The sequence below is a fragment of the Sparus aurata genome, chromosome 10 (genome assembly GCF_900880675.1).
Source record: "Sparus aurata chromosome 10, fSpaAur1.1, whole genome shotgun sequence".
Classification (NCBI taxonomy): Eukaryota; Metazoa; Chordata; class Actinopteri; order Spariformes; family Sparidae; genus Sparus; species Sparus aurata.
The window spans coordinates 943,954-960,540 of record NC_044196.1 but is presented as its reverse complement, the minus strand read 5'-3'; the positions used below and the strand labels follow the sequence as shown (position 1 = coordinate 960,540).

The 16,587-nt window shown below is 44.8% G+C and overlaps 2 protein-coding genes across 9 annotated transcripts in view; one reads left to right on the top strand and one right to left on the bottom strand.

The window, feature by feature from the left end:
• The window catches only part of LOC115589946 (muscle M-line assembly protein unc-89-like), a 50,001-nt gene extending 44,873 nt beyond the window's left edge, over positions 1-5,128 (bottom strand). For all 6 annotated transcript variants that reach the window (XM_030431128.1, XM_030431131.1, XM_030431132.1 and 3 more), the window contains exons 1-2: positions 4,950-5,128; positions 395-748 (exon numbers count right to left, since the gene is read on the bottom strand). In XM_030431128.1, coding sequence (XP_030286988.1) covers positions 395-748; positions 4,950-5,019 — 424 coding nt within the window. In that variant the 5' untranslated portion in view covers positions 5,020-5,128. The remainder of the gene's footprint in view (positions 1-394; positions 749-4,949) is intronic.
• Positions 1-16,587, top strand: part of LOC115590038 (Fc receptor-like protein 5) — a 435,016-nt gene that overhangs the window by 365,457 nt on the left and 52,972 nt on the right. The gene's annotated exons all lie outside the window — the stretch shown is intronic.

Below are 16,587 nucleotides of genomic sequence, written 5' to 3'. Positions count from 1 at the left end.
CCGCGATTCCTTGATTGCTGAAATCATAAGGCCCTGATTTTCCTCTGCATATTTAAGACAGAAAGTTTGAATTTCAAGTTGTACTTTTTATTGTTTTGCTGCACATGAGCCATGGCAATCATCAGTGTGATACTGACTGACAGAAGGCAAGCGCAATACGTGAAAAAGGTGAAGAAGAGAAACGTGCAGTGTCAGTGGTCACGTCTTATTCCTTTATTTAAAAAATAATTAAATTAGACCCGACATTCATTTGGAACCAGCGGTTATTCACCAAAATATACACCTGCACCCGGTGTTTAAAGGGACCCTGCGGTTAATTGAAACTCGGCTATTATTTGGTAAGTTACGGTACGCGTGTGCATGTCTACTGATTTACACACAGACACACACTCACCTGTCACCTGCAGCTGGACGATGCTGATTTGCTGAGTCTTGATGAGGGCTCTCTTCTTCCGTCTTGAACCAGCTGTCTGAACTCGACACTCATAAGTACCGACATCTTCTCTTCTCACGTCCCTCAGGATCAGAGACACGTCTCCATTCTTCATCTCACTGTCCACCAGCTGCACTCGACCCTTTAAGGATGAGTGCTGGTGGGTTGGATCTGAGCGTCCATCAGTGTAAAAGAGGACATAGTCTGGATCCACCAGGTCAGATCTGGTCCACTCTGCAGCTGTGATGTTGACGTCACCAGCGTCACACGGCAGAGTTACATCCTCTCCAAGTTTTACTCGTATCAACTCAGGCTCTATGAAGCAATAACAGAGATGTTTGATTAGTAAAGGACAGCAAAGAACAGAACTTTCTCATGTGATGAACAGCCAGCATCCACTCAGCCAATCAGAGCGCAGCTTTCATATCCAGACAGCAGTACAAGTTAGTGACAGTAATAATATACGTGCTGGCCCTTTAACACCCCTGTTGGTCATGTAGTAAACAGTGTGAGCAGGTAGAACTGCCTGTAATCTCTCTAGTGTGTGTGTGTGTGTGTGTGTGTGTGTGTGTGTGTGTGTCCTGAGAGTTTCATCATGGCTGCTGCGTGGGTGTGTGTGTGTGTGTGTGTGTGGACGACAATGATGCTGTTAATAAATTATTTCATAAATGCTTTACAAATTCGCGAGCATTGTCCACCGGTGCCACCACAGTCACGTGTGCACCAGAGCCAATCACTGCAGAGCCCACCGCGACCCCCCACCTTAAGAAACGAGCAGATTTATACCTGCAGCAGCGCGAGCTGGACCGGGATTTTGCCGTAGTTCGGTTCTGTTCTGTGCATCTAAACTGACTGTTGTAGATTAATGAGACTAAAAGAGTCCGGACCAAGTCTGTTCGGGTCTGAGGAGATCTGGACACGGACAAGGACAACAAACTGTGGATGTTTGTCTGTAGCTAGCAGCTATGCTACTCCTTTTCCTATTGGTGGAAAAAGGCACCCCACCAACCAATCACAAAATTAAATGGCAAACTACGTGATTTGGTTGCTTAGGAACAGGGAGAAGTTGTCGGAGGGACAGTGACAGAGATAGCGAGTTTTGAGAGTTGAGAGATTTGTGACATTAAGCGTGTTTGGAGTGTATTGTTAGTGTGTTATGTAGTGTTTAGTTTAGTGTGTAGTGGATAGTTTGTTAAACATATTTGTGGTTTTCACAGTAAAAAATGTAAATTTTATCTACTATAACACTCTATTTTAGGTCCATTGTGTTAATACAGTATGTCAAAATGAAAAAATAACTGCACAGTTACACGTGAGGTTGTGCTGAAAGTAATGAAACCAAGTAAATAGTTTTTAAGATGAAATATTATGGCAAAGGATTTCACAACTAACCTAAATATCCCTGACGTCCCACCTTCAAACACAGCCTCATTTGGCCATCCATGAAAAAGCTACTTAACCTCCCACTTTTCTATAGGAATACATGTTTCCTACGGGCACTGCACTAGTATGACTGATGACTGATGACTTCTTTACTCTGCTGCAGCAGTTTGACTTCGTCAGATAAACACATACAGTCGGATCATTGATGGAGAAACACTTTCAATCTTAAATCTCATGTTTCACCTCTTTAAATTCAAACCTGATGAATTATACACATCACATTTCAATGAAGTCAGAGTGACTCTTTAATGATCATCACTGTTTGATCATATGCATGATCATAACCTAATTTACTTGATGAATCAAAGAAAGGGTTGATTTTATTTGCATTTACTTCCTGACATCTTTCACTTCTCTCGCATCTCAATTCAATCAGAATCAGAAATCCTTTAATGTCCTGCAGACGGGGAAATGTGTTTGTCACGGCAGCGACAGAATATTATAAGAACAGAGCAATAGCAAATTAGACACTATAATTAAAAAGGAAAGAAAATAGAATAGAATCAACGTATATTCATATTTACATGATATAGTGCAAGAATGGACAGTAATTTTTATGTACAGATTTTATAAATGTATAATAAATATGGGTGTTGAAATGAGTTTGTACAGAGTTATTGCACAGTGCAGAGTACAACGTGAGGTCTATATGGAGCAGTGCTGGTTGTACAGTCTGACAGCAGCAGGTAGGAAGGACCTGTGATACCTCTCCTTCACACACTGAGGGTGTATCAGTCTGTTGCTGAAGGAGCTGCCCAGTGCTGTGACAGTGACCTGCAGGTTGGACTCCTGCATCGGCTTCCCGTTTCCTCCTTGGATTAAGCGCGTCAGACAGATCCATGTATTCTCCTCTCAGTGACGAATCTGGTTTCGATAGTCACGATACAGTATCAGTTATCATGCTGTCATCTCTCTGTGTTTGACCCTCCTGAGGTTGAGCTGGACTGCATGTGGCCTCTGGACCACGCTGAGTTTGAGCAGAGGTGCTTTTAGCAGCAGGTCTGCAGAGGAGCCGCTGCACTGACAGCTCTAATATGATGATGACACTCTGAACTAAATACATAGTATATTCGGGTCGGCACCAGGTTCGATTCACCAATAGGAGATAAGCCCAGAGGTGGCTGTAACCGAGCCGGTTCCTGTGGTACTGTTGCCAATTCCTCAGTAAGGTACTACCGTCACTAAATGACATCATCGCCCAATTTGCATAACTGGCCCTGTGCATGTAATTGTAATGGGCGCTGGAGAATCATCACGTTGTGGGTGAGACAAAAAGTTAATTAAAAAACACTCTTATTATATTTAGAACTACAGATGAACTTATTTTAGTGCAGTGATTTATTCTAGCCAGAAACATATTACATTTACATCAGCCAGCAGCTCATGCACAAATCGTAGTCTGGACATGGAGAGGTGAACATCTTCTTCTCTGACTGCAGCTGGGGGGACTGCTGCACGAGGACTGGGCTGTCTGACAGGGCTTTGGGGTGGGGAGGGCCCGCGGCAGCACCTGCTGATCATTGAGAAGTGTAAGAACGATAGTGCTTTCATGTCAGGGTCTCCAAAAGTCTCCGACAACATCAGAATGTCGCTACATTTGTCACTTGTCGCTTTTTTGAAAAAGAGTCGCAAGAGGGGTCTGAAAACTCACTAATTATAGAGACAAAGATGCCAAGTTGACAACACTAGGCGAGTTCAAGATCATGGAGCGCTGTGCATCGCTGCCTAAATCGTGATGCATGCTGGGTAAAATGTGTCCACGATGACCTGGATGGGATTGGTTTCTGCTCCGCATCTGATGTCACATGACCTTAAGTTATCGCGGGAGCAAGGCTGCTGCAGAGCATTCGCGCAGTTGCTCTCCAGGTACTGCGCGACCCCAGACCCACCTTCATGACGTCAGGACTTTGCCCTAATTGGCTCTCATCTACACTGACGTATATGACGTGTGTTTCGGTTAATTTCCATATTCATAAGGCCTGTGCCTCTTTTCTACTCAAATATCACATACTTTCAGATAATTAGCAGCTGTGTGGCCACACCTATGGGATAGTCAACATTAATAAACCTATAAAATCCTTTATCTAACGCAACAACCCTGAAAGATGTCGTCAATAAACTGCTCAGTTCTGTCAGCTTGTGGTGATGATGGAGAAGTGGTTAACTGCTGTGTCTCATGCAGACAACACAGGTTGTTGCTACGCTGCGGTAGCTTGAAGACCTATGACCTGCGGTATACCTGGGATCGATACGTGCAGGTATTATTTTATCAGAGATAGTTTGTCTGCTTTAGTCATGCAAAAAAATGTAACAGCCACATTGTGTTCCACCATAAGTTGCATAAACTAGCAGCTGCCCTTTAGGTCAGTGGGACTGTATTTGACAAGATATACAAGATAAACTTGTTAGGCCTAATGGACATAAATAGAAAACATTCATAATTTTTGTTCCATAAGACAATACAGATATTGAATGCAGCAGCACGAGTCTTGATCTCCGGTCGTCTGCATGCAACACGGCAGCAGTTCCACTGCTCTATTCCCTCAGCCCAAATGTTTTGGTTGACTACTATTTTGAACATCTCGGATTGAATAATTTCTGAAGGAGACTAATATGAGTAAAAGGCCAGCAAAGTTCCCATAGCATCAGGTAAGAAAACTGATAGCCTGCGTTGTTGATTTTCCTCAAACATTTATGGAATTTCAATTTCCTCCACTACTTCCCAGACGAGGAAGACAAACATCGCAAGCTCAGCCAAATCTCGTCAGGTCTACAGGTAGTTGAAAGTGTCAAACTTCATCGGCGTTTGTATCCCCCTACAGGAGGTCTGCTGGAGTTCAACTTGAATGCGCCCAGTGTCTGAGCAGCTGCTCACTGTTCATAAGAGGAGCCACCGTGGTACCCGAAGTGTGCTACATTTCGGGTGACGTCAACACTCAAAGACGTGAACAACTGGAACTTCAGACGAAAAAACACGTGCACGCTCTCTCTTTCTCTCTCTCTCTCTCTCTCGCTCACACACACACACACACACACGCACACACACTCGCACTTGCACGCAGCTTCCTCTTACCTCCACTAACAGCGATGATCCATGAACAGGTGAGGAGGAACGTCAGTGGAGCAGATCTGAACCTAAACATGACTGAAGAGGAGCCGGTCTCTCTCTTCTGGTCTCTGTTCTGTCAGTCTCTTTTCTGTTATCAGTTTCCTGCTTGTCTTAGTTCAAACTTCCTCCCGTTGGGTCATATGGTTTCCCAGAAATCTCCACGATGCTGCGTTCAGGTTGTGTCGGACATTCTGCCACCGACAGATGTTTCACTGACAGAAAGGTTCTGAACTTTTTCAAGTACAAGTAAAACTAATAAAACTGAACTTATATAAAAGTACAAATTGGGTCAGTTCGAATATTATTACCTTTATTCAACTCAAACAAATCACTGACTGCTGTGGTTCAGAGGCAGAGCCAGTGTGTTGTTATCAGGTCACTGGTTCAATTCCCCTGGTCTGCATGTTGAAGTGTCCTTGGGCAAGATACTGAACCCCAAACTGCTCCTGATGTGCAGGTCGGCACCATCAGTGTGTGAATGTATGTATGAAATACTGACACATCATGTGTCTGTTGTCCTTTCTTGTCTGATTTGATTGGATCACAGTTGGTCTGTGAAACAACACACAGATTGACACAACCTCACTGTCTCATTCAGCCAATCACAGCCCTGCACAGATCAATACTGAAGAGGAGCAGCTCTGATGTCATCAGAGAAGTGACATCATTGATACATGAAACAAACAGAAACATGATTCAAATGTTCATCAGTTGTTAAAGAGTTCAGTCTGCTGCCCTCTGCACTGCAGCTCACTACAGGACACACCTGCCTCCTTCAGCCCTCCCTCCCTCCCTCTCTCTCTCGTTCATCCCTCCCTCCTTTGTCCCACGTTTGTCCCTTGTTTGTCTTTTATTTGTCCAAATCCAACCCTGATTCCAGAGACATTGTGCTGCTGTGGATTCACTGTTGTATCTGTAGCATTTACATCAACACAACAGTCATTCTAAGCTCCTGTAGCTGAGATCATATCAGACTCGGTCACTTCCTGCTCTGTGAGAGTTAAACTCTGGACCATATGCAGATTCTCAAGAGGCGTTTGTTTGTTGGTTTATTGTCCTAGTGTTAAATGTTTTGTTTATATTTGTATGTAGGTTGAGCTGGCCTGTAAGCAACTTACAGCCAGTACCACCACAGTGAGGTATTCTTGTATTCAAACCGTGTGCTGGTGTGTCTCATGGTGACAGTGAACACAACACTCAGCTGACGTGGTTTTCAGTTGGAAAGTCAACAACACATTGTCTCACTTCCTGTCAGTTCATGTTTCCCCTGAAGGGCGGGAATGTTTCTGTTGCCAGTTGATATGACGATAAAGCTGCAGCTGCTCATAAAATAAGTGAAGTAGAAGATCTGAACCACAGTCTGGTTTAGTTGAGACTTTAAATCTGCAGTTAAATATAAACCAGGTCTGATTCAGTGTTTCCTCTGTGTCTGTGTGGATCAGCATGTTCAGCTGCAGCAGCACATTAACTCCTCCTCCTCCTCCTCCTCCTCCTCCTCCTCCTCCTCCTCCTCCTCCTCCTCCTCCTCCTCCTCATACTGACACATATTCCTCATGACAGTCGCTCATGAAGCTGTTTGAATCCCAGATGTGGACGCAGAGTGTTTCAGCTGAACTCAGAGCTGATGAGCAGTTTCACACACTGACAGTTTGAGTTGATGGATTTCAGCAGGAAACATGAAGTTTGTTCTGTTGGTTTCCTGCTTCAGGACTTCACACTGGCTGTGTGCCTTTTCACTCACAACGAAACAACAAGTATGTTTTATGACTAATCTCTCTGGAATGATTCACAGAGAACAAACTAAAACACAGAGACAGTTTGGGGGATTCTGGTCTTTCCCTCAAAGTCTTTCTGTGTTTTAAAGTAGATTTTAAAAACTCTGTCTTGAATTGTAAAAGCAGAAAGTGTTTTGTCGGAGCAGCAGAGCAGCAGCAGCCTAGTCTCCTCCAGCCGCCATCTTTACTGTCCCGAGCACACAAACAGTGTGAGAAAGAAGATGGAAGTTGCATTGTGGAACAACACTATCATTAACTGAAACCAAAGTTATTTTAAAAAGGTGTAAACCTCAGCGGGCCTTTCTGCATCTTCCCCCTCTGTGGCAGCAGATAGGGTGTCTTCATCATCCTCCTGTAATAACAGAATTTGTGTGTTATATTCTACCCATCATGAAAACTCTGTGGAAGAGTACTTACAACAGCATGGAGGTCTGTAATAGCAGAAGGCTCCACAAGACAGATTACACCATCAGTAACTGGCAAAAGAAGATTAGTCAGTTGATGATTACCCAGAAAAGTGTCCCACCTATCGTACATTTCTTTTTTTCTTTCTTTTTAACTATAGTGTGCAGGTCCCATCACAATTTTTCCGACTCTGAGTCACCTTGAAATAGATTGATATCTAAGAGCAACAGCAGCCAATTACAGAGAACTGTAGCTACTACTACAAGAAAAATCAGTGTGCCAAATTGTGTCTATGATGAATGGATGGTCATTATTGGGCTAACACTAGAAGAAGGATGATTGTACATATGCCATTCCTTTAAATAACTTACCTCTTATGTAGGCCCTTGTGTCCTGGGGCGTGGCTGGCTCTGATGAGCTCCCCCCAGAGATGCCCTCAGCAACAGGACGCCGTCTCTTCAGCCTCTTCGAGTGGTGGTGGTGGTGGACCGCCACCTGTTTTGAGGGCTTCAGCCTTCTGTTGGCTACTGGAGGTCAAATTTGAACATATCTAAAAAACACACATTTGAAGACATGCTTGCACAACAGGCATTTAGGTGTGGCTTTCATATAGACAAAATTAAATACTGGCAGTGATGGCTGAAGATTTGGCTTTTTCTTTGTTTAGGGGATTTCCCTAATTACTTAAATATCGCTATCCACATGTTGAATGTAGCCACTGAATGCTGTTTAATGAGAGCAGGCTAAACAACACCACAATTGCTTGTAATTAAATTATACCTTACCTGTTTGGACTATATTTTTATATTTAATCTTTAGTTGCTGCCAAATCCTTTTTGTGCCTGTTGGGTTGCACCTGTGCACTCAAACACATATATAGAGTTTAAATGTGAATAGAATAGATGGAATAGAATAGAATAGTCTTTATTGTCATTGTACAGGAGGGTACAATGAAATTGAATTGGAATTGAAAATTGAATGAGTGGAACGCTCAAGACGAAACATTTCCTTTTTTTCTCCAATACTCACGCATTGACTCGGTCAGAAATTTTCTGCCACTCAAGCTCTCGCTCTCGCTTGCTGCTGTATTGCTTTTTCAGTTTAAAATATGCTCATTTTCTGCATATGCGGTCATTAATATTTCTAACTCCACTGGGGAGAAGTAGGAGGATTGAGGCTTTTTTTCTCCTGTTGCCATGGTAGATCATGTTATCTGTGTTCCATTGATTAGGGCTTTTAATATCCTCTGGCCAGTTGTTCAAAACATTTAATTGTCATGACTGTAGATTCTTGGTTGTTGTGTTGTGTCTGGTTTTGTCTTGTAGTTTCTTGTATTTGATTTCTGTCTATGTATCTTGTCTTGTGTGTTGTTTTTCCCATGCCCTCATGTGTCCTTTAAGTTCTCCTGTGTTTTTTCCTATGTTCCCTCTGGCTCCCTCTGTCCATTGCCCTGGTCCCTTCATGTTCTCATGTGCTCCTCCCCTTCGTTATCTCACCTGTTGGTCCACCTCACCTGTTCCTCGTCTTGTCATCAGTGTTTGTGTATTTAGTCTCTGTGTTCCCTTCACTCCTTGTCTGGTCATTGTTCTTGTCAGCGTCCGTCTTTGTCCATGCTCCAGTCTGTTCCTTGTTCCCCCACGGTATGTGTTTTTGGATTTGAGTTTTGTATTGTTCCATGTTTGATTTGAACTTTGCCTTTTTCTTTGTACTTTGTCTTGCCTTTTAGTTGCTACTTTGCCTTACAGTTTTTGTTGCTACTTTGCCTCTTGCCCCTGTTTTGTCTGCGGCTATTTTTGTGTTCAGCTTTGAAATAAAGCTCGCCTTTCGTTCCCTCATATCCCTGCCTCTTGTGTAACTGCATTTGGGTCCACCTTCCCCCTTCCAAAGTCTTCCCTTTAAAACCCCGACCTGACAGAATGACCAGACCTAAAATGGACCCAGCAGTTGATGGCTTTGCAGTAATTCGCTGGTACCAGGACTTTATGACCAACCCCGCTAGCAGGGCTCGTCAAATCGCTGCTAGCAACCTTTTTTTTCAAGCCACAGCCAAGCTACCAGCCCAAACCCACGCCACAGCCACAGCCAAGCTACCAGCTCATGCCTCAGCTCCAGCCTCAGCTGAAATGTCCCCTTTTTGTGGAACCCGCCTGGCCTACAAAATGCCTCCACCAAGAAAGCGACATTCTCGGCAGCGTCCTGGCTCCTTGAAGTCTGGCAATGGAGCCCCAACTCCATTGTCAACTGCACAGCCAGCGCTTGCCGGGTTTGCACCGCTAAAGGTGTGGCTGACACCCACACCTGCCAGTGGCCCTCAGTCGGCGGCCCGGTCGACACCTGCCAGTGGCCCTCAGTCGGCGGCCCGGTCGACACCTGCCAGTGGCCCTCAGTCGGCGGCCCGGTCGACACCTGCCAGTGGCCTTCAGTCGGCGGCCCGGTCGACACCTGCCAGTGGCCTTCAGTAGGCGGCCCGGTCGACACCTGCCAGTGGCCTTCAGTCGGCGGACCTGATGGCGCCTGTTCCTGCCAGTGGCCTTCAGTCGGCGGACCTGATGGCGCCTGTTCCTGCCAGTGGCCTTCAGTCGGCGGACCTGATGGCGCCTGTCCCGGCACCTCGGTCGGAGGCCGGGCGAGGCCCGTCCCTGCTCCTCGGTCGGAGAACCGAGGCCCATGCCAAGTCCCGTCCCAGCGCCTCGGTCGGAGGACCGGCCGAGGCCTGTCCCAGCACCTCGGTCGGAGGACCGGCCGAGGCCTGCTCCTGCTCCGAGTCCAGTGCCAAGTCCTCGGTCGGAGGACCGGCCGAGGCCTGTCCCTGCTCCTCGGTCAGAGGCCCGGCCGAGTCCCATGCCAAGTTCAGACCCTGCACCTCGGTCGGAGGCCCGGCCGAGTCCCACGCCAAGTCCAGCGCCTGCTCCTCGGTCGGAGGCCCGGCCGAGTCCCACGCCAAGTCCAGCGCCTGCTCCTCGGTCGGAGGCCCGGCCGAGTCCCACGCCAAGTCCAGCGCCTGCTCCTCGGTCGGAGGCCCGGCCGAGTCCCACGCCAAGTCCAGCGCCTGCTCCTCGGTCGGAGGCCCGGCCGAGTCCCACGCCAAGTCCAGCGCCTGCTCCTCGGTCGGAGGCCCGGCCGAGTCCCACGCCAAGTCCAGCGCCTGCTCCTCGGTCGGAGGCCCGGCCGAGTCCCACGCCAAGTCCTGTGTCTGCTCCTCGGTCAGAGGACCGTCTGAGGCCAGTACCCAGTGCCAGCTCCTTGGTCGGAGGACCGTCTGAGGCCAGTACCAAGTCCCGTGCCAAGTCCAGTGCCAGCTCCTTGGTCGGAGGCCAGGCCGAGGTCATCTGCCGCCAGCGACCCTTTATTGGCTCACAGGCCACCAGCTCCCTGCGAACCTCTGTTGGTGGTCCGGCCAAGGCCCAGGAGGGTTTCCCAGTCAGCGATCCGGCCTCAAGAGGGCTTCACGTCTTCGCCGCCGGCCTCCAGTGGGTCCCAGCCCACGTCTTCGCCGCCGGCCTCCAGTGGGTCCCAGCCCACGTCTTCGCCGCCGGCCTCCAGTGGGTCCCAGCCCACGTCTTCGCCGCCGGCCTCCAGTGGGTCCCAGCCCACGTCTTCGCCGCCGGCCTCCAGTGGGTCCCAGCCCACACCTTCGCCTTCGTCGCCGGCCTCCAGTGGGTGCCAGCCCACGCCTTCGCCTTCGTCGCCGGCCTCCAGTGGGTCCCAGCCTACGCCTTCGTCTTCGTCGCCGGCCTCCAGAGCGACTACGCCTTCGTATTCGTCGCCGGCCTCCAGAGCGCCTTCGTCTTCGTCGGCGGCCTCCAGAGCGACTACGCCTTCGTCTTCGTCGCCGGCCTCCAGAGCGACTACGCCTTCGTCTTCGTCGCCGGCCTCCAGAGCGCCTTCGTCTTTGTCTTCGTACCCGGCCTCTAGGGGGCCCCAACCCACGCCCCCGCCCTCCAGTGGGTTCCAGTCCTTGCCTCCACTCTCCTGTTTTGGACCTTGGCCCTCCTCCTGACCCCCCTCCACCCTCCCAGCTTCACTTGGACTTAAGTTTTGAGGGACATCTGGGAGCTGTCCCTTGAGGGGGGGGTACTGTCATGACTGTAGATTCTTGGTTGTTGTGTTGTGTCTGGTTTTGTCTTGTAGTTTCTTGTATTTGATTTCTGTCTATGTATCGTCTTGTGTCTTGTTTTTCCCATGCCCTCATGTGTCCTTTAAGTTCTCCTGTGCTTTTTCCTATGTTCCCTCTGCCTCCCTCTGTCCATTGTCCTGGTCCCTTCATGTTCTCATGTGCTCCTCCCCTTAGTCATCTCACCTGTTGGTCCACCTCACCTGTTCCTCGTCTTGTCATCAGTGTTTGTGTATTTAGTCTCTGTGTTCCCTTCACTCCTTGTCTGGTCATTGTTCTTGTCAGCGTCCGTCTTTGTCCATGCTCCAGTCTGTTCCTTGTTCCCCCACAGTATGTGTTTTTGGATTTGAGTTTTGTATTGTTCCATGTTTGATTTGAACTTTGCCTTTTTCTTTGTACTTTGTCTTGCCTTTTAGTTGCTACTTTGCCTTACAGTTTTTGTTGCTACTTTGCCTCTTGCCCCTGTTTTGTCTGCGGCTATTTTTGTGTTCAGCTTTGAAATAAAGCTCGCCTTTCGTTCCCTCATATCCCTGCCTCTTGTGTAACTGCATTTGGGTCCACCTTCCCCCTTCCAAAGTCTTCCCTTTAAAACCCCGACCTGACATTAATCTGGATCAAAATTATCCGGATTTGGAAATCCCAATTTTTTGCTATCCAGGATCAGGTAATCTGTCCTACTTTTATGCTGGTTTTTCAAAGCAACATTGGATTGGATCACCTTGATCCAGATACAGTTTTCAAGATTACCAAATCCGGATTACCAGTGCTCTAAACCAACCGATCTGATGGCATAATATTAGGAGACAGAGCCTATCCACTCCTATTATGGCTGATGACTCCTTTCCTTGCAGCAGCCACACCTGCGCAGGCACACTTCAACACTGCTAATTGCAAAACAAGATGTGCAATTGAACGTTTAAATGGAGTTCTGAAGAGGCGATTTGCATGCCTTAACTACTTGCGAGTGGAGCCACAGGGAGCATGCAACATAATACTTGTGTGTATTGTCCTGCACAACATCGCTACCAGGCACAATGTCCCTCTCCGTAATGATGTTTATGATGCACCTGAGCCTGTTGAAGAACCAGACCAACCTCTGGTGTTCTGTCAGAATGAGGGACTGACTGGATGTGTAGTAAGGAATGCCATTGTTAGAAATTATTTTTGACAGGTTCATCTCTGGTGATAGTTTCTTTTAAATTAATATACAGTGATGAATAACAGAAAAATGTCATATTATTTTTGTTTATTAAAATCTGTTTGGGGGAATTGTTTCATGGGAACAAGATCATTTTTATTTTAATTTTATTTTTACTTTACTATACTGAAAGGCTTAATTGGTAGCCCATCTACTTTATCACTCTAACGGTTAAACAAGTCAAGTGCAAAATATAAGTAAAAGTATTATCTCTATAAAAGCAAGGAATCTCTGTCTATCTGTCTGTCTGTCTGTGTTTGCCTCATATCTCTGGGGATCGGGATCAGACTGACCTGAGAGTTTCCACTTGGCTGCTGCGTGGTTCAAGGGTGTGCAACGTCGCATTTGTTTGAACTACAGTGATACCATTAATTTATTTTAGAAATGTTTTACGAATTCCGCTAGCATTGCCAACTGTAGCCACCACAGTCATGTGAGCACCAGAGCCATTCACTGCAGAGCCCACCGTCACCCCCCACCTTAAGAAACAAGCGGATTTATACCTGCAGCGGCACGAGCTGGACCGGGATTTTGCCGGTGGTTCGGTCATGTTCTGTGCATCTAAACTGACTGCTGTGGATTAATGAGACTAAACGAGTCCGGACTGAGTCTGTTTGGGTCTGAGGAGATCCGAAGACGTGCGGACAACAAAGTGGAATCCGAATCTGTGGATGTTCGTGTGTAGCTAGCTGCTAGCCGCTTTTTTTTTTCCATGAGTGAGCAATGATGATTAATATATTATCAAATGTACATACTTGTACAAAAAAACAAACAAACAAACAAAAAACAACAACACCAAAGAGTGTAGTTTCCTCTGCTCCAAATGTCAGAGCTCCGCTAGTGACGTTTGCAGTGCAGCCAACCATGCAGTGCGCAGTCTGCACACTGAGCATCCAGGAGCTAGGAGCAGGTGAAAGATGTCGCAAAAAAGGACTTACCCTTCAGGGGTAGCAAAAGAAAAAGGAAGAAAGATAAAAATGATAAGATGAAGGTATGTCTTAGTAATGTAACATTTGTTGATATTTTGTTCCAAATACGTTAGCCTATAATAGCAAATTTGCTAGCTATCATCAGTTCAAAACCTCTGACGAGGTTAGATAGCTTACTATTCAAGCTAACGTTTTTGTGTTTGTGTAATACTTAGAATAAGTTGATTTTCAGTGTATATACATTATTCTGGGTCGCTCTTTGGCATCAAAACAATGTTTTTGATAACACTGTTTGATAGCAAATGTTTAGTAACTAATGTTAATTACAAACGCAGTGACATTTGCTAGCAATATGGTTTTGCATTAATTAAATAATTTAGTTAACTAACTAGTTTGAGGTATGTTGTTTGCAGCTGCTTGTTGCAGAGCACAGTACATTATGTGAGTAAATAAACATATTCCTTTTACATCTTATCCCTAATATGCTCATACGTTATATGAAACCTCCTCAGGAGCACTGTTAAAATATTTTGGAGGAGGCACTGACACAGCCCAGGGGCAATCCACCTCCTCAGGAGCAGCCAAGGCTGATGAATGAGGTGATCAAAAACTGTCACCATATATATTTAATTTCTAGTCAAATTATCTCATTAAGATATACTAATATAAAATATAATCATATGACAAGGGATATGTTTTTCATCTCAGGACCATCTCTATCCTCTGCTCCCACTGTGCCCACTGTCCTCTCTGCAACCTCAGCTGTACCTGGTAAGTTAACAACAAAACAGCCTTTAATTGCTCAGTGCACTGCAGAACATTCTGAGATGAATATTTTTTTTAATATAAGATATAATCATATGACCAGGCGACATGATTTTACACAAATCCATATTATTTCAAAACTTCTCAAACAATTTTCAGTTGTTCTACAGTTTGTTTTCTTATTACAAGCTATAGCTGTACTTTTTTTATTTAGAAAATAAGCTGCATCATTTTCAAGTGTAATATGACTATAACATGCTAGCTTGTTTTTCATCTTAGGTCCATCTCTATCCTCTGTGCCCACTGTCCCTTTTGTGTCTTCTGCAACCTCAGCTGTACCTGGTAAGTTAACAACAAAACAGCCTTTATAATTGCTCAGTGTACTGCAGAATATTCTGAGATTAATAATTTTGTCCAAAAATATTATTTTAATTTCCCTATAGGTCCTTCATCTTTGGTCATCGAGATTGATTTGTCGTCATCAGCATCCAGTTTGGAGCAGGGATCAGCAGCTCTGCCAGTTGACCCAGCTGAGTGTCCCTCTTTCCTGTCAGACTCAGAAAGGACTGAACAGGTATTAAGAGGGCCACTGCCTATAGAGGACACATTCATATTCCCAAAAAGACACGATGGCCGAGGCCCCCCCCATTTTACCAAAGATTTTGCACATTTTTACATAGTTTTCAGACCTAATTCATCTTAATATTTTATTTATAAACCATTTGTGTTACCTTGTACCTAGTATTTGTCTGATTTTTTAAAATTTATTGTATTTAATACTGTCTGTTTTCGTACATTTGGTGTTGCAGTTTATTTTAAAAAATAATAATAAAGCAGATTGTGTTTGCAGTAAACGATTAGTTTATTTTGTTACTTTTCATTCACCTAGTTGACATTCGGTATCCCACTTAGTACTATATCACTTTGAATATTAAGTGTTAATCAACCCCAGGCTGCTCTTGTAGCTGAATTTGCTACCATTTCAGATTAAAAACCATAGATGGGTAAAACATGTCGGGCTGCTCTTTAAGGTTTTATGTATGACTACTAATGTGTTGCCAGTAGGGGGAGTTGCTGACTTTGCCAAATATTAATTGAAAGATTTTTCTGTAAATTTGCAAATCTGGTGTCTGCTACTATGGCATTAATCGCTGTGGATTACAATCTAACTACAACAAACAGCTCTCACATTTAGTTTTACAAGTGTATTCGTAATGATAATAATGACAATAATCATTGTTATTGGCAGTAATAGAGGGCCCCAAAATCAAATTTTGCTTAGGGCCCCATGGAGGCTTGGGCCGGCTCTGTGTCTGGTGCAGAAGAAATGGTAAAAACTGGCTTTTGTCACTAAAGTGTCCGCAAACAGCAAGTTTGGTTGTTGAGGAACAGGAAGTTGTGTGAGGGACAGAGGCGGTGATGCAGACAGCGACAGAGATGGCGAGTTTTGAGAGTTGAGAGAATGAGCTAAGGAGTCTGAGGCATTGCCTGCAATTAAATGTAAATAGTTACATATAACTTTGTATATTTCAAAAACTTATGCACAAATTTGGCAAACAACAATTTATATTTGCATTATTACTAATGCAATTGGTTCATTAAACTGTTAGTGGTTTTCACAGTAAAAAAATCTAAATTTTTCCTACTCTGATTTTAGGTTGTTGTATGTGATTTTAGGTCCATAGTGTTAATATAACATATCAAAATGAAGAAATAACTGTACAGTCACATATGTGAGGTTGTGCTGAAAATAATGACACCAAACAAGACAAGGTAAATAGTTTTTAAGGTGAAATATAATGGTATAATCAAAAGTAGTCAAAACCAGTCAATTATATCCCTGACGTCCCACCTTCAAACCCAACCTCATTTGGCCATCCATGAAAAAGCTACTGAACCTTCTACTTTTCTATAGGAATACATACTTCCTACGGGCAATGCACTAGTACACTAAATGATAAAAACGTATTATTTGACCAATTTTTTAAAGTTTTACTACATTTTCTTCCTGAAATCCACCTTGAAATCCTACCTCCTGTTGGGATCAGGATAATCCTATTTTTTTGGATTAAAGTTATCCAAATCCTACTGAAAAGTTTTGAACAACACAAACTGAAGGTTTGATCCAGATTCAAACTAGGATTGGATTCCGTGATCTAATCCGATTTCAGAATCCTTCTTTCCCTTTTGAACAAACCATTTTCAAGATTTGATCCAATCCGATAACCAAAATCAGATCAGATTACCTTTGAACAACTGTCCCCTCATGCATGAATTCAACTCAAGGTAACCTTGACTCAGAGTTAATTGAACTAATTGTTAACACCTGTTCTGAAACGGAAAACTCTGAGTTTGACAGCTCAGAGTTGGTCAACCTAGAATTCAGGTTTTGAATCAGAGGCCACATTTACACGTA